The sequence below is a fragment of the Bacillus rossius genome, chromosome 1, assembly GCF_032445375.1.
Source record: "Bacillus rossius redtenbacheri isolate Brsri chromosome 1, Brsri_v3, whole genome shotgun sequence".
Taxonomy (NCBI): Eukaryota; Metazoa; Arthropoda; class Insecta; order Phasmatodea; family Bacillidae; genus Bacillus; species Bacillus rossius.
Genome location: NC_086330.1, coordinates 116,921,478 through 116,945,040, shown reverse-complemented (window position 1 = coordinate 116,945,040; position 23,563 = coordinate 116,921,478). Strand labels below are relative to the sequence as shown.

Here is a 23,563-nt window from a genome sequence, read left to right as displayed (position 1 = left end):
AAAAACCCATAGGAAACAAGATATTTGCAAAAAAAAATAAATCTATTTTTGTGACCTTTGACAGATTTTAATAGTCACGTACACCCTACCATATGTATGTAGGTTTTGAGACAACTTTTAGAATGTCAAAATACAAGTTTATAGCTGGGTATCTCAAATTCCGAGATTCTTACCTAATTTTGACTAAGATGACTGGAATATAACAGATGTGACCAGCATGAGTACTGATTGTTGATAATGTAACATGTGATATTTCAAAGTAATTACGAAGAATTATGCAATAAATAGACTAAAAATGTACAAAACAAATAAAAACATGTATCCATGCAAAAAAAAAGCCTTAATAGATAATTAATAAATAATCATAACTTATGGGAGCAAAGGGACGCAGTGGTAACATGCTGGACTTGGTCTTCTGGAGGAGCCGGATGTTTTATAAATGTTAAATTTCACTAAACTACAACTAAAACACTGGTTTTTTGAAGACATAAAATACACGATCTCCACTTGCTGTTAGGTGCAGGTAAAATGTTTTTTATTTGTTCGAAAGCAATTTGTTTTTCATCTTGAGTATTCATGGTGTATTTTGTTTGGTCCTCACCATATGGTTTCATAAACATTACTAAAATTTCCCCGTCAGAAACCCCACTTTGTATTACTGCTACATGTTTTTTCACTTTCACTCTTTAGTACAGTCAAAACATAAACACCAGATATGATATCATTCAGTTTAATACCACAGTATTGGATGCTTCTTGATGATGAACTGCATTGTTTTTGGATGTCCTCAGAATTATCACTGTCGTCATCTGTGCTGCTGTAAACATCTTTGTATCTCAATAGTTTATTCTTGCAAATTCCAGGATTTTTAAAGTGTGAAAGCTGCTTGCCAAGCATATTTACAGTTGTCAGTTTTGACTTAGCAGTGACGCCCACAAGAAGGTTATTACTGTCATGTGGACGGAAGTGGTGTAATGATTGAAGTCCAGGAACATTCAAAACCGTGTTACATTGATTGACCAGGAAAGCTTTGTTTACTTAAACATCTTTTTTTGGTACATAAAAGACTTCTGTTTTTATGCATGTAAATTCTGCAAGTACATAAAACACTTTTGCAGAATTAATACTTAAGTATTTTGCCTTCACAAGTCTCCATATCCCATTTTTAAGTGAACCACCCACACCATCCACTGCACCTTTCCCATGCAAACGTATTCCATTCAACTGTTACGCCATAGTCTTTTTTCATGCAACACAAGTTTACCAATGTAAATTTACTCTTAAATTGAGAGGCTGCATTGTCTGAAAAAAAAAATTATATGCTCCACAGATGGCATGTTCAACTTGATATCATTGGTAATAACTTTTAAGAAAGTCCATACTGAGTACCTTGAGTGACTAAGATCATCACTTATAATGGCAATGCTGTGCACCTCACTGCAGAACCATATGCAACAGGTGAATACTGTAACTTGCCGCTGCTTCCAATTAACACTATGGATTTGGTTTTGAGCTGTGAGAGTGTAATTCTCAGCAAAGTCAATCTGCACAACTACTTCTTTCTCATTTTTTCACTGCTTGCATTCTTCAAAGTACTTGCTCTGAGTTTGTTTTACAAAACAATGAGTTTTAAACTGTGGAAGTTTATTATTTAGTTTACAAACAAGCTCCATAATTGTAAACTCCTTTTCAGTGACTTGTGCATATCCTTTTATAATTTCCCATTTCTTGCACTTAATTCTAGCCCTTGGATTTAGAGTATTTGGTAACAACTGCCTTAAATCATACAAACAGTCCCTGCAGTAATTGAGCATGTAGTTTTCATTTTCAGTGTTACAACACACAGAACACAACACTTTTTTAGTGTTTGATGGAAATTCACCCACTTGTGAAGCAAGTGCTTCAACCATGAATGAAAAATTCAGATGATGTCTGCATATGCAAACATTATGTGGAGTCATACTAGTTGGAAGGACTTGAGGTGGTCGAAGCATGAAAAACCTGGTACGATAAATCTTTATTTCTGATTATTTTTTAGAAAATTCAGCGTATGCTTCACCAATATTCATAAGCATGTGACGGATCGGAACATGTTCCCTTTTTCCAGTAACGGGAGATTTAATGGACTTTACATCTCTTTTACCAGGAGCTTGGCGATTTATCTCATCAGAATTGTAAAAATCTGTCACTAAAGAGCATACATCTTCATTCCGACTCACTGATGCATTTTTTGTGTTTTGGAATATCTTGCATACTTCAGGGCTAAATGTACTTCTAGCTAGTTCTTGAACTACTGCTATACGTTTCCGTAGACTTGATGGCAGTGCTGAAACAGCTTTCTTCACTGCTTTCCCAAAAGTTTGTGGTCGTTGATAAGATCCAAACTTGGAAATTGGGGAATCACGTTCAGTCGCTGCTAATCTTTTTCGTAATCTACACTTTTGCTGTCGAGCTCTAGCCTTTGCCCTCTTCTTTTCTATTTCATTTTTGTCAAAAGTATGCTGACAAGTTTTCTTTTTTCCTATCACGATCTTTCTGAAGGTACAAGGCCCACTTTTCTGGATCTTCTTTTTTCCTCTTCCTAGACTCTGCCATCAGTAAGCCTTTCGGTTTTCCCATTGCCTGAAATAAGAAAGGGAATAAATTATTAGAGGGTGCTGGCTGGCTGAATATAGGTAAGAATCGAGTAAGTGACTTTTGAAAAATTCTACTGACAGAGGTTTTGCCCTGGCTACAACACTAGAAAGTGATTGATTAACATGAAACTGAAAAGTATATCATTCATGGAACTAAATAGTTTGACCAAATGTCACACCACAATTCAAGATGATAAGCAAAACAATGACACACTCAACTTCCTAAAAACGTATGGTCCTTATTCAAGCTCTTGTTAGAATTACAAATTGTAATTTGCAACATTAGCATTCATGTTTTTCTAAGAAAAGCTTTTTGAACAAAAACAAAGGAGTTTGTATTAACTCATAGCCACCTAGAACAAGGTACCAATCTACCAATCCTAAAAATGGTTTTTGAGAATGTTTTATTTTTTTACTGGGCAAGTTTTCGCTTATAAATTCTTTTCACATTTGTTACCAAATTAAATGTGTCACTCCGTTACCAACATTTTTACATTAAAAACAGCTATTAAAATTTTTATAAAATTTAACCTATAGGTTTTTGAGATGATTATTTATATTTCCAAATTATATGAATGCAAACTTAATGAAGTAACCAGAAAATAAACTTTTACAAGTTTATGGTAACGGATGTGACATGAAAGTTGTTTACAAATGACTGTCAAAATAATTAATTAAACTTACCTTATTCCTGCTTGAAATTAGTCTCACAGAAAACTACACGATTCAAGCTACCTGGAACATAACCTCAACTTTCACAGCTGACCACTCCATAGACATTATAGCTATTCAAATATGTTATTATCAAAGAGGTTTCTTGCAGTTCGTATGTTGCACAACATGCCAACATAAAACCCAGAGGAAAAAGTTTTAAAAACTTTTTATGATTACTTTCATCAACTTTGCACTTTTACCATATAGAGCAGGTATAAAATTATAATGAGCAAAATTATTTTACATTTCATGCTTTGGTTTCACTTTTTGTGGAATGGTTGGTTTACAGTACAGTCAGGGAGTTTACACAAAAAGTTTTTTTTAGTAAAAAAATTATTGATTTAATCTGTTTTACAGTTGACTACAATTTAATAATTAATGTAATCTTAGAGGAGTATTTAGCTGTGTATAATTTACAGCTTATTCAGATAATTTAAATGATATCTTGATTAGTATATAATTATTTGTTCCTGTATCATAAGAAATATTAATGAGCAAACTATTGTCATTATTAGAGTGGAATTAGACCTTTCATTAAAATTTCTTAAGCAATTCTATTTAAAAATAAATTTAAAAAAATATAATATTTAAAAAAAAAACTTAATTTAAACCATGGTTTAAATCAGCCAACCCTGCTTAAATTTATGCATTTAAATCAATTAATAACATAAATTAATTAATTTATTATAATAATAATTCTGAAAAAAAAAAAAACTGTGAACAGTTGGACTGTTTACACTGGGTATGTAAAAAAAGAGGTTCTACTGTAGATATGTACATTCACTGGTACTTGAAAACTAAAATCATAGCAGGATAAATGTACAACACTTGAAAAATGCAACATAACACTATATTAAACTTAAATCCATGTAACTATAACAAGAAATATGAAATACAAAGTGCATACAAAAAACCCTTGACATAAAAAAATAGGTATTCTCTTTTTTGCTAAGTCTAGGTATGATTCCTTGTAGAATTTACATGAACTTATATGATGTATGTAAATCGTAAAAGCAACGAAATTTAAAAATCCCGAAAATTGCTAAACAGACCTGCATCACATCATTTCTAAGCTTCTCAGAATGTGTGCTGCGTCCATACTGCTGTATGATCTTCAGTTTGGTCTGCGCCAACTGCAGCGGGCTGCGACCTGAGTGGTCATTGCTGTTCACATCCGTCCCTGAAACGAGACACATCAGCCTTAAGGCTTGCGCTCTTCTTGCAGCTGCTTACTCCCACCACACACCTACTACCATCCTCGCAAGGACCAACAAGAAACCTGATTTTAATAACTAATTAATTTTCTTAAGAAAATACCCAACACTAAAAAGTTAATCATTCCAAACTTGAAACAACGATATTCCTTCCTTTGGGCCAAAACTAACATAAGATGAACAAAAATAATTAATTAGTAGGGACAAGATTATATGGTGAATTGTGATAAAACCAAAATAACATAGTAAAGCACGTCAATACAACATAAACAAATGCAAGTTACTACACCAATATTTAGCTATTTATATTGTATGAATTTTGTACCAAAATGTATGAACTAAATATAATGGAAAAAATAAATAGATTGTTTGATCTTGTATAATTTATAATTAACACGTTTTTATATTAATAAGATTGGCACTTGTTAAAACACACAAAAATTTACCCATTAACTTTTATTTCTCTGAGTTTTTCTGTTCTAGAAATGTTTAATATTAATGATTTTATTGTATAAGTGCATCATTTTGTGCAAAATGAGAACATTTTTGTGAAATAAGCATTCAGAAATATTTTGTAGTTCCATATTTGTTGAATAATACACTATGTAACGGTTCGTTACATACAAAAATAAAAAGATGTTCCGCCAATTTTAGTTTTGTTTTATTTTTTCACAATAGAATGCACAGATGAATCCAAACACTTCCAAAAGAGTTTGCTCACTCATTCCACATACATTCGCCGTCGAGAAATGCTCGCAGCTCGCGTGAGGAGAATTAATAATAAAAAATAATAACGTCGATTATGTTCTTCAGTAAATCTTACTGTAAGCTGTACGTAACAGAAATCAGTGCGACCTCCCACAGGGCCGCACCCAACGAAAAACCGTGAACCGCCGAAACGCGGCCTCGCCTAGCAGCGATCGCCCGACGACTACTGATGAACTCATGACACGTCTCCTCCACGCAGGGAGTAGATGTCACATGACCTCACCGACCAATCACACGCACACTTCATTCACACTTACAGATACAAGCCAATAGGAACACAGAACACATATTGAAAACAGTTTTCTCTCCATATAGCCAGGGACTTTACACTTTCCTTCTCTCTCCCACACCGTGAGACAGCAGTTATCACCCATTTCCCACGACCCATGGTGAATCCCAGCTTTTGTCTCTCTCTTACTGGGGAATCACTGTTCCTTTCTCACTTGCACTTACATGTTTCTTATTCCTCTCTTTCTACACATCACCCCAGCCCAGACACAGTCCCGTGATCTATAATTATATTGCAACACGTTAATTAAAATTAAGAACAGCAATCATAATATAAATTACTTGACAAAATTCAACTTATTGAGAAAAACCTGAAAAAGTAGGCCTAAACAGGACAAAATCTAGTACAATGGCTCATTTGTGAATAATTACATAAAAAATAGGAATGATTAAAAATGTCAATAAAATACAAAATACCTTCTTAAAAAACATAGCAAGTAAAAAATATCAACCCTAAAATAAATAACAAATGGTAAAATATCATTAGAAAGACTTTTTTAAGAAATATTTACATGCATAAAAATAGTTTAAAAGAAAAATATCTATTTAGGAGGGCAGGGTTCTTGCAACGTTACAACTATTTTAATGAATAAAGACAATGTCTAAAAATGAAACTGAAATCTTCTGTTTTGAAAAGAAATTGCCCTAAAAATATGTAAAACCATAATAACTTGTCCTTATTAATTAGAGAAAAAATCTCCTTACAGCACAGTGTATTCTGAAAATAGTGTTATGAATTAAGTATGCACAGAATTTCATGTCTAATGCTGAACCAAAGTCCACTGATGCTGTTCTAGCTATTTGAAAACAAACATGTCAAATAATCAAATAAAATCTGTAAAAAAATTTTTGTGTGTGTTAAATCTGCTGCTACATAATATTGTTTGCACAAGATGTACATGCACTGATATTTACCAGCCTTGAGCAACAACGTGACCACCTCTATCTCACTGGTGCACACCGCCAAGTGGAGAGGGGTGTTTCCCAGAACATCTATCATGTTGGGGTTGGCACCCTTGTCCAGCAACAACCTCACTATCTCCGTGAAGCCCCGACTGCTTGCCAAGTGGAGCGGAGTGCGCCCCTCCTTGTCGGAGCAGCTGGGGTTAACACCAGCCTCCAGCAGCAACTTGACCAAGTCTACGTTGTTCAAGCTGACTGCCAGAGACAGTCTTCTTTCATCTGGAAACATGCAGTCATTAGTGCACTCTCTCTTCCACCACACTGAACTGTCTCAAACAAAACACACGAACAACCTAACTGCTACTAAATAGGTTAATTCCTCAGAGTACTGGCTTCAGGGAAGTAAGGCTAATAATAACTTAAGTTAAAGATTGGTTGGATTAGGTCAGTTACAATAACATGTATTACATATTAAATATATGCTATTAATGTAGCTGACAACCATTCACTTTGGTTATTATTCGCCCGATTCTTTGCAGAATCACTCAAAGTTCTACCTAGAAGTTTACGGTGTGACTGATCAGATGGCACACAATAATGGCTAAAGGTTGAATGGAGGAGCAACATTCAGCAACTTCAACTAAACAAAGCATTGTAAGAGGCAGCCATTTTGGTGGTAACTCATGAAGGTACCTATCATCCATAAAACACATGCTGTTTAGTACCAATTGACATGAAACATTTGATATCAATGAGTTGAAAGCCTGATAACACAGATGAAATTTTGCAATTTATGAAAATATAGGTGCTCAAACAAACATGTCGTACACAAATGATTTAATGCGACAGTCATACATCTGGCCAAAATGTACATCATCGTACTGGAACCATTCGCTATAGTGGATATTAAAAGAAACACACTTCAATAACTCTGAAATGACAACAATTCAAACTAAACATCTGTTTATTCCCTCTCCTTAGCATTTTCATCCACCAAGTTGTGGGGCTATTACTACCGTTTTACACGTCCATTCCACAAAAACCATGTTTCATCTGTGAAGATAATGTTTTCAGCTCTGAGGTAACTGTAAGTCAAATTATCTAGTCTGTCACATCTAGTATGGCACAAAGTTTTATTATCCTTTATTATACAAGTAAAATAATAAGACAAAATAACAATCCATAGTAATACATATTTGTCTGCAGTTAAAGAACAAATTTAAAAAAAAAAATTTTTTTGTGCTAAAACCAAACTTAAAAACAAAATAAATAACTTACTCAGAGGCCTTCTGATGGTCTCTAAAACTTGACATAATTTTGGATGACGAGATGGATTGCGGAAAGTGCGTATCTTCCTCTGTAACTTGCCACCTTCATAAACTGCCAAAGTAAGTATTTTTGCTGCAAAACACACATTTTTCTGTAATAGAGCAATGAAGGAAACAGAGTAATGGAAGAAACAACAAGCTCAATAACTCAAACATTTTTGGCAGTCTTGTATTTGTTTGTGAAGAAATTACATATTTACATGCACCTTTGAAGATACTTCAGAGTCGCTGATGTTCAACAATTTCAATGCTGGGTAAATGAAAATTGCTGCTTATTAGAACTAAGCGAGATAAATTACATAAATTTTATACATGCTTAATTTTTTTTTTTGCAGAAGGGAAATTAAAATATTAACCTAACTTTTTTTTTACCTGTGAAATGTTGGAAGTCTTGAGATTTCTTAAAAATACGTCAAATAATAACTATGTGAGATTTGGTTAGGTTCAGTCAGCTATATTAATCAGGGTGTCTACAAAGAACTGTAATTAAATTACCCTGACTTTTCACATACTGAAATTACAAATGGATAATTTACCTATTTTGCAATTTTTTTAAGAAATAAAGAAAACTATCCTTCACCATTCCAATGTCCAGTTCAAACAGAACCTTGCCTACACTATGTTATAGTATAGGCCTATATGACTGTGTAACTAAAACACCATCTGAAAAAAAAAAAATTTCATCACCACCATGGAATTTCCATGAATTTTCCCAGATTTCAAGTTAATTTGTTAAAGTTGTCATTTACGTGTTATCGACCTAACACAACTAACCTTTACCTTCGCAATTATTTGAATTAAATCCTAGACGTAGAGACTTTATAAGCTTCACAAGTATAAAAAAAAAAATAAAAAAAATCCATTTCAATGCCCCTTTCGCAAAAAAATAGAGTATTTAGCCTGGATACCTAGATAATTTATTAAATTAATTTATCCCACTAGTTCCAACAAGTTGCAAAATTCAACAGCCATCCAATGATATAAAAAATATTTGCTGTAAAGATTATAATTAAGTTAAGCAAACTATACACTATCAAACATAATCAGTTCTTTAGCTTTGTTAATATACACCTTCCATTATGTAAACACTTCTTTGCAATCATTTAGTTTGGTAATGTTCTGTACCATGTATCCAAGTTGATCCCTTGGTCCTGATGGCATGATCCTGTATACAATAATCCTATGGTACATGATGATTGCTGTTTTATTTAGTACTTCAAAAGATCCTGGACATAACAAAAACTTATGATATAACAATAATTATAATAGTAAGCTGAATACAAAAGAAAAAATTACACAAGAACTGTCATGTTTGTTTGTATTTTGATATTTTTGTATTGGCCAGGATCATTCAATATACCTACTAAATTAAAACAGCAAGAATAAATTTTCGAAATTAAATTAATTTTGGTTATAGTAGAGTTTAGCATTCCAAACACATTCAACTGCTCACTTTATTTTAATTATTTAAAGGTAAAATACAATTGAATATGTTGCTCAGTACAATTGCTCCCAGAAACAATGTTCCTTAAAATTTTATACATATTTTCAAAATAAAAAAAATATAAATTGGTAATTAAACAGCTTAGCATCACAAAACATCCTATTCCTTCTTATTTTAATATTTTATGTTAAAATACAACTGTATAAGCAATAGGGAACAATTACTGACATTATTGATAGACCTACTTAATATTCTTATAAACATTTCCAAACAAATAATTTTTAACACCATTAGACATGTCCAGATATGTTGCACTAAACAAATATGTGTGTGGAGTTCACATGCCACAGAAGTGAAACTTCTTGCTTAATAGGTAAATATTTGATCAATTATTAGTATTTTTTTAGTGAACAAGAGATAATTGAGAATGCTAAGGATGCGGATGTGATCTAAAATTTATAAAATGCCTTTTTCCATGCTATTCACAAAGTTTAAGTAAGCTCAAAGTGCCAAAATTGTAGAACTTTTCTTCTGAAAATGACTTAAAACCAGTCAAATATAATTATAATCTTTGTTACTATCGATAGACTCTTCAATCTAGTCTGGAAAAATTTTTTATGAATCAATCAAACATCTTTTAATAACTATATGTTACACTATTCACAATAGCAGAAAAGCTTCTTGCTTCTAGGATAGTTCAATACGGACTGTTTCTTTTTTTGAATGTTTTTTCTTGTTTATTCACCTCGACAACCAAAATTCAGTTCTCACATTAAACATAACACCTATGTAGTTATAAATTATTTTGTATCACTTTCCTAAAATCACACATTTAAAACTTGTATTCAACTAGTCAAAACAAACAAAACAAAACCGTGAAAATAAACAAACAAATATAACACCAAATTTAATAATTCCTAGACAAAATAACATTACTAGGCTATGTAAACTTTCACAATTATTTTGGAATTCCTGAAATGAATATTTAACAGAATGTTCATAATTTGTAAGACAATACACAATAGAGACATTCTCACTCTAACATAGTGACATAAAATAAAACAGATTTATTATGTATTTACTAACAATTTTCTCAAAGATAAATATTTTAATCATTGCAAATATTCATGTTGAAATGACAATTTATCTACTATTTTGTTTTGTAGTTGGTATATATAATTTTGGGCTGTTATGTTTGGTTTTTGTCACATGCTTTTTGATATTTGTGTTTTGTTTTTTTCTTTTTTGGTTTGAACGAACAAGATGGAGAAAGAGTAGTGTGAATGTATGTGTGCAGTAATAAAGTATTCAGATCAAGATAAAGGAATCATGTTATTATTACTTTCACTAAACTGCTACCAGCCTAAATGTTATCAATTCACTTATTCATTAATTACAAAATAAACTATTTGAGTGATTATTTCACCATAATACAACTACTCGCTATTCAACAATAATTGATTGATACCGTACATTTATAACATGATAATTTGGTACTATGTTCATGATTCAAATGTTGTTTTAAACTTACCATAAACTTATCAACAAACAAATAAAATGTCATCAAATTACTAAAATAATTGGTTCTAAAATAATCTATCTAGGATTTGTTCTCAAATAAACTTATGACCATTTCAAACGTTTAACTAATGACAACTCAATTTGTCTTCAACATACTGGAGTTATATAACTCTTCAATGGATTGATATCAAATTATATAACATTTTTCATCATAAAACTTTGTTTTTCCAATGGAACATTTGCCATGGTCGTGTAAGTAACACTTTTTCTAGCCAAATTAGTAATTAGAGTGGTCCTGGACCTGTGTCCATCTCCTGCCAAGGGTGACACCAACACAATTCACATGCAACACATGCATTTCAAACTTCTTGTATCATTTAATATCACCAATCTGCAGTATTCCTCGTACTGTCGGCTGAACTTCTGGTACTTTCTTTAAAAAAACAATAACACTTCCAACCACTGCACCTTCAAATACAAATTAATATGTTTATATCTTGAATGATGTTTAGCAAGTCCGGCTCCGTAGCACATAAATTGTCTACCGTAGTATTAAATTATTTAAGTCAGTATTTCCTTTCGCAGAAGGGAAATGCTCTTGTCTGTAATATTCAATTTTTCTGCAATCGTTGACATGTCCTGAATCCAGGACAATCTTAAACTTGGTAAGGAAATTGATTCCTAATATGATAGATTTCGCCAGACCTTTCACAATTAGTACTGAGACTTGTTTTATTTCCCAAGCCATTAATTTCCAATTGTACATCCTTGTTAATGACTGGGCTAGCTTGTGAGGTTACTCCTAATATTTTCAAAGCTGTAATCGGTAGTAAAGGTAGTTTAACCAGAGTACTTTCAATCATTGTTACATAGTCAGAACTAATACAAGATATCTCAGCTCCACTGCATAACAAAACCAGAACTTATACACCATTGACTAGTAATGTGATCACTGGACACAATTCATTAGGATTACAGTGATCATCAACTGGTTCCTCCCTTAAAAATTCTCATTTTTTTTGTTCAAGGTAATCAATCGTACATAATCTTTTGTCATTATTTCCACAATATTATTGAGTGCATGCTGCTTATTCAAATACTTAGCTTCTTAATATCTGTTTTGGATTTGCATCAGGAGCTCCGACCCGCCAATCACCTCTAGTTTCCCTGGTCCTGTTGTGCATGGTTCATGTCTTGTGGCGGCCATGTTGTAGCTGCGTTGTTATGTATGTACATGGCCGCGGATGTTTCCTCCTTGTGTTATTTTCTCTTGTGGAAAATCTAATCTATTATTTGTGTTGAGAATTCATATCAGCGCATTATCAAAATTATAGTTGAAATTAGGCTGTTTCATAGTACAATTTTGTGATGAATAAAAGATTTGTGTATTAAAATGTCCATACATGGGTGATGCTGATGCTAGTTCAATATGATTTGTAGTTTTTCCCTATGCTTCATGTTTGAGTTGAGTTGAGTGTTTTGAGGTAATAAGTGTATTTTGACGTCTGACCTTCATTCTGACTATTGTTGCCCCGTCTTTTTGGTCATTGTAGTAGTCACCTACCCTGGTATCCCTTGTTGTACCATTTTTGGCGTGGCTAATTTAACCTGAATGTATTTACGCTGGGTATTGTCAGTTCTCCTCTGCTTTCATTCTTTCGCTGCGACCATAGTTGGTATAATGGTGAAGAGTAACTATTACTTCTACACTCGTTTCCTTCCTTAGGTGTGTTATTCCTATATAAATTTTCAAGTCTGTCATAAGTTAGCAACTGCTCATTAAAATCTAAGATGATGTTGAACTGCCTGCCTGCCTGCCTATGAATTCTTCATCCTCCATGTTGCAGTCCACGTACCTCGTACGCTCATGCATTTCACAAATGAGCGCTACTTAACTCTTGTTTCTTTTAGGGTAAAATTTCTCAGAGTGAAGTTGTATTCTTAAGTTGCATTGTAGCGCGTGTTTAAAAATTGTTGTAGGAAAATTTTCCAAAATGTATAATAATAATTTACCTTCTCTTGCAATAATTCTTACCAAAAATATGCAGAATTTTTTTAGACATTTGCTTACACATTTCAGCTTTTCCCCTTCAGTTAGTCCAAATACACAGCAATAATCCTTGAATTGTTGTAAGAATCGTTTAGGATTTTCGTTACTTTTTCCTGTGTATGTTGGCACATTATCTAAACACTTTTCAGCTGGGTGATGCATTGCAATAAGTGGTTCAGTTGCCATCTGTGTTAGATTTCCAACATTTCTAGTGTTTTCTGGATATACTGCTGTCAAACTATCTACACTACACTCACATTTTCCTGGCCAATAGTTCTTTGTTCTGGTACGTCTATACTTTGTGAATTACATAGAACTGTGTGTTGTCTAATTTCCTTCTCTTATTCAGTAATCTTATTACATAATTGGTCCTGAGTGACTTTCTGTATCCCTTGAATTTCATGTAATTTACCTTCAGTATGACTAGAAAATTCATCTGATCTTTCCTTGACTACTCTACTTCTCTTATTTTTCAAATTGTTTCTTCTAGTTTTTCTATTCTACTACTGACTATAGAAAAATTTCACTCCATTTCTTGTTGTGTTAATGTTAAATCTTCGTGAATTTTACTGTTTTCCATTGCCATCCTGCTAAGTACAGCGTTTAACATTTCTACAATACTTTGACATGTTCGGGGAATTTGGTAGTATTTATAACGTACGTTTAGTGGGCGCCACCGTGTCTAGGGGGCACGGACCCAGGGATAAGACTCTGTCTCAGGCGTGACGTAACCCGTGTGGCGGCATGACTCGTTTCCCCCTTCAGCAATTACCCTAACCACTGACCTGGCCCGCTCTCAGCGTCGAGCACACTGTTTATAAAAACCACGCAGTGGGATCTCAGGGTGGCCCACACGCCGACAAACAACAACTCGAAGCACGCAAACACAATCGCTCTATGAAAACGCCTCGCGACACGACAGGCACAGCTGTGGTCCTACCACCTCGATAGGTGCACAAAGGCGAAGTCCTCGGAGAGCCGGAACGGAGCGTCTTTCTTCAGGTAGCGACGGGAAGCGACTGCGCGAGCAATCACCGCAGAGGTAGCGGGAAGGAGGAGAGGGGGGGGGGGGGGGGTGTTTGGCGCCAAGCGCCCTGAACAGTTACCCTGTTTCCCGTCGTACCGCGGACGTGGTTAGTGAATGAAATCCATAAAAATTACAATAAATTTGAATATAAAAACATATGGCACTTGGGGAACAAAACAAAAGTTTTGCACAGTATTATTATTTCTTGGGGAGCGAAGCACTAATTCTACAGCGCCCTCTTGCGGCGGCGCGCTATTTAAAAACACGTCAGCTGGGAGGATTAACAGGAGGGGAGGGAGGTGGTGGCACATCGGGCTCAGATGGGCACAGCCCTGGACGACGTCAACTTACTAACCTTTTTTTCATTTTTCTGTTTTTTTTCCCCTTGTTCTTTCCTGAATCTTATTTCCTCTTTCTTCTCTGTTCTTTCCTGATTCTTCTTTCCTCTTTCTTTTCTGTTCTTTCCTGATTCTTCTTTCCTCTTTCTTCTCCTGTTCTTTCCTGATTTGTTCCTGTTTCTCCTGCTCTTTTCTGATTTGTTCCTGTTTTTCCTTCTGTTCTTTCCTGAATCGTTCCTGATTCTCCTGTTGTAAAACCCTCAACATCTGTTCATAATTTGATAATGAACTCGTACTTCCTTGAACATTTTCCTAAATAATTACTCTTTGTGCTAAGTCAGTGTCCTGACATACGTCTATTTCATCCTCAAGTCTCTCTTCCCTATTTTTCGTTGGGTCTCTCTCCGATGTTGGTCTTGAACTATCCTTACTTCCCCTTAAAAAATAAGTTACTCTATTTTCCTCCCACATAGTCTAATTCCTTTTGAAATTCGTATTCACTGCTAAGTTAAAAGTAAACTTGAGTAACAACTCTGCACCTCGTTGGGCTGACAAAAATCTGTAGTGTGAACTTTTGAAAGTTTCAAGTCATGTACAACTAAAATTGCAATGACACAAATTAATGTTTTAAACATAATTGTTTCAATAATAATAGTGACCAAAACTATAGTGTATTCTTCTAAGATAGTAATTAAATCAATTGAAAACAATTAATTATTGTAATTGCACACAAAGTTTAAGTAAGCTTGAAATGGGAACCACGAAATAACCAAATGAAAAATAATCTGAAATAAATCAAAACTGAATTTAATAATTAACGCTTTCTTGATCAATATCACAAGAACAGCATACATTACATCAACGGTCAAGTGTAATTCAGCAACACAAAAAATGAACAAAATACATTCATCAGCTCAAGAAACAAACTACATATATGAAATAATCTTTCAAAATTTCATATTCAAAATAATGACTTAGTATGAAATTAAAGTCACTACCATTGTACTTGAACTCAAGGCTTTAAGAGCTGGACCTCTGGGATTAAAGTAATACATGTTCATGATTAAATCAATCTTTACAAGTGAGTAAATCAAATATGTAAGAAACTCCAAGATCATAAAGTTAAATTGTCAAATGTCTTTACAGCAACTATTTGAATCAAAGTACCTATTAGTGTTTAAACAATATTTTAAAAAAAATTACAATTTCTGGGATATAGTTCTTTAGAATGAAAGTTGGACTGAATTTTTGACAGTAAAACAAAATACTCTGTTAAATAGACAGTAAATTTCAGGAAAATTATACTGTTGCAATCAATTGCAGTCTTACTTGATATTTCCTTGCCTATATCAACATGTTAAACTGCTCTTGATATGACGGTAATCCACGTCATGAGTTGTGGTCATCTGCTTCATCCCTGAATACAATCTTAGGATGAGGTAGTGGTCCAACATTGAATTCAGCTGGGCTATGCTGATTCTTGGGACGATCACACCAACCAACGTTCCTCCTTCCTTCTAGCTTCTGGACTCACTCGGAACTGGTGATCTCATTGTCTTGAAATGGTCGCCTCTTCAGAATGGTGCAGCTAAGTTAAACTTGCTTGCTTAGAACTTTTCTTTCTGATTTTCTTTCTTATGAAAATGACTTAAAATCAGTCTAATATAATTATAATCTTCTTAACTGTCAACCATAGACACTTCAATCTAATCCGAAATCATTTTTTTATGAATCAATCACACATCCTTTAGTAACTATATATTAATCTATTCACAATAGCAGAAAAGCTTCTTGTTTCTAGGATGGTTCAATACAGACTGGTTTTTTTTCTGGAATGTTTTTTCTTGTTTTGACAACCAAACTTCAATTCTCACATTAAACATAAGATAATCAAAATTTATACTACGCTTCAAACTGTTTTTCTTTAAATAAACACATAGTTATAAATTATTTTGTATCACTTCCCTAAAATCAATAAAAAAAAAAATATTACTATGTAAACGTTCATAAATGTTTTGGAATTACTGGAAATGAATATTTAACAGTTACAACTAGCATATAGCATGCTATGCTACACACCTATCCCCCCTTTTCCATCTTCCCATTTGACTGTTAATGCATGTGTGGGACTGGCATCGCCACTGACGTACTCTCCTCCTCTACCGGTTCCCCCACCACATATCTAACTATTCCCCTCCTCTACCAGTTCCCCCACCACGTACTTAACTATTCCCCTCATGCAATCAGAATTTTCATAATGCTCAAAAATGGTAGCCCCCTCGGCAAAGAAGTATCACTTTAAAAGTGTCATACAATTTATGTCTATAATATATTGATAGTTATATCACTAGGTCAACTTATGACATACATACCTTGGTTAGAAATTTCATACCCATTTCCTGGACCAAGAGAAGGTTGGATATTGCAAAAGTCAATACCAGCTGGGGGTTCACAATGTGGCACTGGTAAGTGCATCTTGTTCAGAACTTCAAGTCTGGCCTTTAAAAAAATATCACATATATTAAATTTGTGGCAGAGCTATTCTAAAATACATTTTTCCAAGTTTTTTAATTATTTTGTTAAGCTGCTACTTTCTACATTTAGACCATATTAAGAAGCCCTTCTGGCCAAAAACTACCCTTTTTCAATTGGTATTTGCAAACACTGTATTAAGACACATATTTTTAATGCCTTTTGCTGGGAACTGTACTGCAACTTTCATGACTGTTACAACAGGAACAGGCATGCCTTAGTGGAAATCAAATTAAAAGTACTTTTAATACTTTTTTTTATAAATTTACTGCTGTTTTATGACTGATATATTTAAAACTCATCCAACTATTTAAATATTTTAGTAGTACAAAATTTTATGGCGATACTAAATATTTTGTAGGTAACATAGGTGATTGTGTAGCTGCTTGTCGGTGGAGTTAAATTTAACCAAATATATATTGTTATAGTGTGGTAGCTCTCAGTAAATGTGTATCAGGAGTGGAGAGTTCCATAACAATGCACATAAAAAATTGACAATCTAAAAAAGCGGGAGTACGCAAAAGTCGGGCGACGCTCTGTGGCAAGCACGTGGGTGGTGAAGTTAGGGATGTGTGGGAAGGTGAAATGCAGGGACAGTGGCATCCAGTGTGATGAATGTGATGATGGTTTCACCTCGATTGTGGAGGTGTGACAAAGGGGTTAGAAAGATTTGAGAACAAAGAGTGGATATGTAAGGAATGTGGTTAGGGCAGTCGGATGTAAACCATGGGAGAGAGTGGCTGTGGAAGTTGCTTTGTGAGAGGATCGTTAAAGGAGGGGGATTGCGGAAATAGGGGGAAGCTAAGGGAAAGGAATTGGGGGAGGAAATTTTACAGCAGGTAGAATAGAAGGAAAATGATATATTGAGAAGGTTGGACTCCTTGGAAAAAGATGAGTGTAGGACTGATTAAAAAGTAGCAAGCCGACTTGACAGACTTGAGGAGGAGGCTGAGAAGTTACAAAGGGTCCTAGCAGTAACGGAGGGCAGATCTAAGGTGTCCAAGCAAGGGGAACAGATGAAGAGGTAGGATGAGCAGAAAGGAGGAAGACCTACAAAAAGAAGTAAATGTGAGGGGGCTAGAGGAAGAGATCAGCAGATTAAGGATGCTTTATAGAAGGAATTGACAGTATAGAAACACAAACGGGGGTGAAAAGCAACAGTAGTCAGGAAACAAGGGTAGAAGAGATCAAAGTAACGAGTAAAATTAGCAAGAAAGTGAGAGTAACAAGGAAAGTTGGGCCGAGGTGGCTAGTAAGGGGAGTGTGGACAGGCAGGAGGAAGACGACATGGTACAAGAGGCTGCGCAGGAAGAGACCCAACAAAGGGGACCGAACTGGTAAGATGGTAGCACTGTTCGGGGAATTGTTACTCTGGTACGTGAAAGTTCATAGGTATTAAAAGGTGATCAGAAAAGGGAAGACAATTACAGATGTACAGGGAAGAGTGAAGGAAAAAAAAAAATAATGGAAGAAGTGGAGAAGGTATTTGTGCATGCACGTACAAATGACCTAAACAAGGAGGGAGGGCCAGAAAAATCTGAAAACAATATGAGAGGAATGCCACATGAAATCAGGCAAAAGGCAAGTGGGACAATTGTAGTGAGTGGGGTGTTACACAGAAGGAAAATATAAATGCTGCATAGATCACAATTGGGAGACTACCAGATTCGGGGAGAAGGATAAAACGGTGGCATGTTGCTAGAGACCAGGTCCATCTAAAGATAGATAGTGTGTGAAAATACTAACACAGTTGCTCAAGGAGAGGTTGAGAGCAAGAAGTGCAGGGTAGAGAATCTGGCAGGGTCGGGGGAACACAGGCAGGACAGAGATAGTAGTCGAGTCAGAGGGAAGAAAATAGGGAGAGTCAGGGAGAAGCAGTAGTAACGTGATGGTAGGGAGGGAGAGAGAACGAAATGGGGTAGAGGAGGTGAACAGGGCAGAAGAGGAGCTGATGGCTGGAGAACTAAATGGAAAAGAAAAATGAAATGGTGTGAGAGGAGTAGAGGTACGAAGAGGAGAATGCACAAATGTGAAGGTAGCAACAATAAATTGTATGAGTATGTATAGAAAGGTTGACATGTTCTGGAGCAAGGTGGTTGCCTATGGGGCTGATGTTGTAGTAGCAGAGATGTGGTTGGACAAGGGAACTGGGAATGAGGAACTGCAGAAGGACAATTATCAGATATTTAAAAGGAACAGAAACAAAAATGGAGGAGGGATAATGGTATACATGCGGAAGGTTGAATGGGTGGGGGAGAAAGCAGAAATATTGGAGTTGCGGATCCGAGGATGGGAGAGACAAATATGGCAGCTGGTGGTCTACAGACCTCCAGGGTAAAGGGATAAAGCCATTCAGGTGGTAAAGGATAGGTTGGCCATACTGGGGAGATATTGATAGGTGATACTTTTTATAGTAATTTTAACAAGGAATGTGGTGGGGGAGCACAACCAATAATGGTAATTGTAAAGGTGAGGAGGAGAGTGGGAATGTTAGATGTGGTGCTGATGAGACTAGTGAAGGTAGTAGTAAGCAGTATGGTGATGAAGGGGATCAGCGACCACAGGATCACGGTGTGGTGGAGATTGAATTGGTATGGCGGGAGGAAAAGTGGTAAAAGAGTGAGGTAGAGTGGATACAGCAGGGCAGAGGCATATTTGATTGCAGAGTATCGTAGGTGGATAAAGTTAGAGGAACTAGATGACAAATGGGTGGTCTTTAGAAGCATACTTGAGAATGTAGCATTGCAGGACAGTGCATTCCCCAATTTTTTCTTTTAAGTTTTTATGAATAATATGTTTTAACAGTAATACAGTATATAAGTTGTTTAAATAATTTTTAGGCATCATAACCTAACTGAGGTACATGTGATAAATCTTTGAAACTTACAATGAATCTTTTCAAATAACTTTGATGATACTGTTTTACCGTTTATAATTGTTTTCCAGGTTAATATTTAAGTTTGCTTATGTTTTATTAATGTACTCTCTCAATTAATTACCATTTATAATATTTGTGTATTGTTTAAGCCTATTTGCTTTATTATGAAACAGCCATGTAACTGTAAATTTACTGAATTCTACCTAAATAATTAAGTTTTTAGATGTGTTTAAAATGGTTTTCAAGCTTTAAATATTTTGATTATATGTGCAAAAGCACTGTAACGTATTTTTCTTTTATAATTTTGTCCGTGCGATGATGAAATCATGTGAGTCAGTTGCGTGACAGAGTGAGAAAAAAAGGCGTGTGTCGACACAGTGACGCCGAGGTGATATAACGATAATGATGCATCCAGTGTAAGACAGAGACAGAGCAACTAGCGTGAGAAAATATTCTGGGAGTCCCCGATTTTGATGTGGATTGGAAAAGAGACAGATCAAGGGAAGCCCCGAGTTATGTGTATGTACAGGGTTTTTTCATGTATTGTAATTTGTTCTGTGATTGGCTGGTGTTGGAGGGAGTGTTTGATACTGTGCTGTGATTGGCCGAAAGTTACGTCATGGTGCAATCCTTGGTCTCTCCTGAGACCAGTGTGTCGTTTTGTAGTGATGGGCAGAACGGTTCTTTTGGATCAGTTCCGTGAAATGATTCGTTCAGAACGATTCGTTCATCTCGTTCATTTCGTTCTTTTATGTGTATGGGAGGGATCTGGCTCTTTTATCAGGTGTCGTAACTCGTTCATACTTTAGAGTATTAGCTACGTGTTTGCTTCCAGCCTTCCCTCGTTATCGCGTGACCCAATAACGAGAGGAGGCTGGATCGCATGGGTGGTTATCTTTATCTACTCTGCATGGGTAAATGAAATTTCAAACGTCTAGTTGTATACTGACTGTTACAAAAATATTCACTGTTGATCGCTGCAAATGCTTCCTGCAGTGATTCTCTATAATACGGGAGCATTTGCAAATATGATCGTATTGATGATTATTCCTATATAATCGTGTCCGAACATAGCTGCACCAGATAACGTCGCTGTGACAGGTTGATTGTACGATGGTTTATTGTTCATTTCTGTGAAAGAAAATCGCAACATCCAGTGTTGGACCAAGGAGGTAAAATTTTCTTAAGTGAAAAACTTCTGACTCGGCCAAAAATAAATATTTAAACCTTTAGTTATCCGACCAGGAGCTCGACACACTGAGTTAACAGGTCTCTCACGATGACATTAGATAATGGCATATTAGTGAGTGTTTGCAAAATTATATTAATATAATAAGTTCGACAGCTGATGACGATGATTTAAGTATTATAATTTTTACTTAAATAAAAACCATGGTCAAATAATTTTTTTGACATTTTATTTATCTTTACATAATAATTATTTGTCATTTAATAAACATATTTGCCCCAACTAAACAACTTGGTTTCAGGACCTCTCTAGAAAGTCATTACAAGTAATGTTAAGTGTGTTAAACAAAACACTATGCATTGAGATATGATGCGACAAATTGAAGCTTAATGGAGCTTTGAATGAAATGGTCAATATTGAAGATGAGGGGTGATGGAAATTATAATGAAGGAATGACAACGAATGTAAGTGGGTAAACACAAGTACCTCAGGTAAACCCACCAACTACTTCAACAAGTGCACAAATGTTGGACGTTGCATTCATCGTACGTAACATGCAAACCATTGCTTTTTTTTTTGTACAAAAATTTTACGAACATGTAAGAATAGATTCAAATATATGTAATTTAATAGCTTGCATTCGTCTGAGTGTAATTCGGTTCATGTCCTTCAGTTTTTGTTCGTATCATATGAATAGATAACTCACTAACACTAGTGTACATCACGGCTCTTACAGGTGCTTAAAAATAATGTTTCAAGTTTATTTATTTTTCACTTCATTTATACAGCACTGTAAAACAGTATTTACTATCTTGTCTCCACAATGTGAATCACTTTATACTTGCGCGACCATGGCATGTCATATTGTAAACTAAGTGAGAGCAAACAATGTTTTTGCAACGCCTATAAGTTGCGTGGGCAGGAAGGAGCCTCCCTTCCAGGGCCTGAACCAACCATGTACCCCGCACCAATCATTTTCAGCTGATGAAGACTTTTGACTGCAGATAGTATCTCCGCCCCCCCCCCCCTCTGTCCCCCTCCCTCACCCCCTCTCCCACCCAATCTCCCCCTCTTCCCCCTCTCCCCCTATACCAAGCGGAGAGAGGGTATCACAGACAAAGTTACATAACTATATTCAAAAACCAATTCCTATTCACAAAAGCAAGACATTTGATGAACAGTTGGTAAAATTGATTGTGAAAGACTATCAACCGTTTAGTATTGTTGAAAGTGAATAATTTAAGAAGTTTGTGAACATTCTGAATCCAGGTTATTCACTCCCAAGTAGGAAGACTGTCTCTACAAGTTTGATACCACAACTCTATAACAAAACTGCAGAAGTTGTAAGAGAAGATTTAATTAATGCTTCAGCAGTAGAAATTACTACAGACAGCTGGACTTCGATAACGAATCAGAGTTATTTAGCTCTGAAAGCTCATTTCATCAATGATCAGTGCAAACTTAAGTCATATCTGTTAGACTGCTTTGAGTATGAAGAAAGGCACACGGCTGAAAACATTGCAGGAGAACTAAGACGAGTCGTGAGTGAGTGGGATATTTTTAACAAAGTATGTACCGTCATTACAGACAATGCTTTGAACATGACTGCAGCCATTCGTTTGTGTAAATGTCGACATATTCCATGTTTTGCACATTCAGTTAACCTCATTGTTCAGGCTGGAATACAAGAAATACGCGATGTGCAGATGAAAGTAAAAGCCATTGTTGAATTTTTTAAGAGAAGTCCACAGGCCACAGCAAAACTTCTCGTTTCACAAAAACAAATGGAACTTCCGGAGCATAAGCTTATTCAAGACATGGTTACACGATGGAACTTTACGTTCAATATGTTTACACGTTTTATTAAGTTAAAAGAAGCAATAATTTCAACACTGTCTCTGTTAAACTCTCAAATTCAGCAACTGACACAAGACGAGTGGGATATTCTACAGAGTGCCTGTGAAATACTTTAAGTATTTAAGGAAGTTATAGTTGAAATGAGTAGCGAGAAGGCAGTGACGGTTTCCAAAGTGATACTTCTTAGACAGGCAATGATGCGACATGTCGCAAAAATTAACAGGAAAAACTTATCCGATAAAATTAAGAACATGGTAATCAAGTTATAGGAGCAACTTTCTAAGAGACTAGCATCAAACATAGAAGATAATATAATATTATCAGAAGCAACTCTTCTTGACCCACGTTTCAAAAAGCAGGGGTTTCAAGATGATAATGCCTTCAATTCTGCCTATCAGCGAATTGTCACCAAAGCCAGTGAATGTAGTAACTCTCAGTTGGAAGAAATTTCAACAATGCAAGACTTAAGTGAAACTAAAGTTGTGTCTAGTTTGTTGTGGGAGGACTTTGATTCTAAAGTGTAAAATTTAATACAAAATAGAATTCCTAGAGCAGCTGGGATCATAGAACTCAACAGGTATCTTCAAGAGCCGCTAATACGAAGACACGAAAATCCGCTTCAGTGGTGGAAGCATAAAAAGCACTCCTACCCCAGACTTTTTGAAATTATGAAGAGAAGACTGTGCGTCGTGGCAACGTCCGTTCCTTGTGAAAGAGTTTTTTCCAAGAGTGGTCAAGTAGTATCTGAGAGGCGAAACAGGCTTAAATCTAAGAATGTTACGAAGTGATTTTTCTTAACTTTAATTTGTAATCGTACTATAGCTAGTATTTGAACATTGCTTTTCGTAGCCAGTGAATCACAGTTGCGTATATGAA

The 23,563-nt window shown here is 35.3% G+C and overlaps 1 protein-coding gene across 2 annotated transcripts in view; it reads right to left on the bottom strand.

Moving 5' to 3' along the window:
• Positions 1–23,563, bottom strand: part of LOC134542970 (ankyrin repeat domain-containing protein 54) — a 41,102-nt gene that overhangs the window by 4,225 nt on the left and 13,314 nt on the right. For both annotated transcript variants that reach the window (XM_063387616.1, XM_063387609.1), the window contains exons 2-5: positions 16,604–16,730; positions 7,802–7,924; positions 6,536–6,802; positions 4,403–4,530 (exon numbers count right to left, since the gene is read on the bottom strand). In XM_063387616.1, the coding sequence (XP_063243686.1) occupies positions 4,403–4,530; positions 6,536–6,802; positions 7,802–7,924; positions 16,604–16,730 (645 nt within the window). The remainder of the gene's footprint in view (positions 1–4,402; positions 4,531–6,535; positions 6,803–7,801; positions 7,925–16,603; positions 16,731–23,563) is intronic.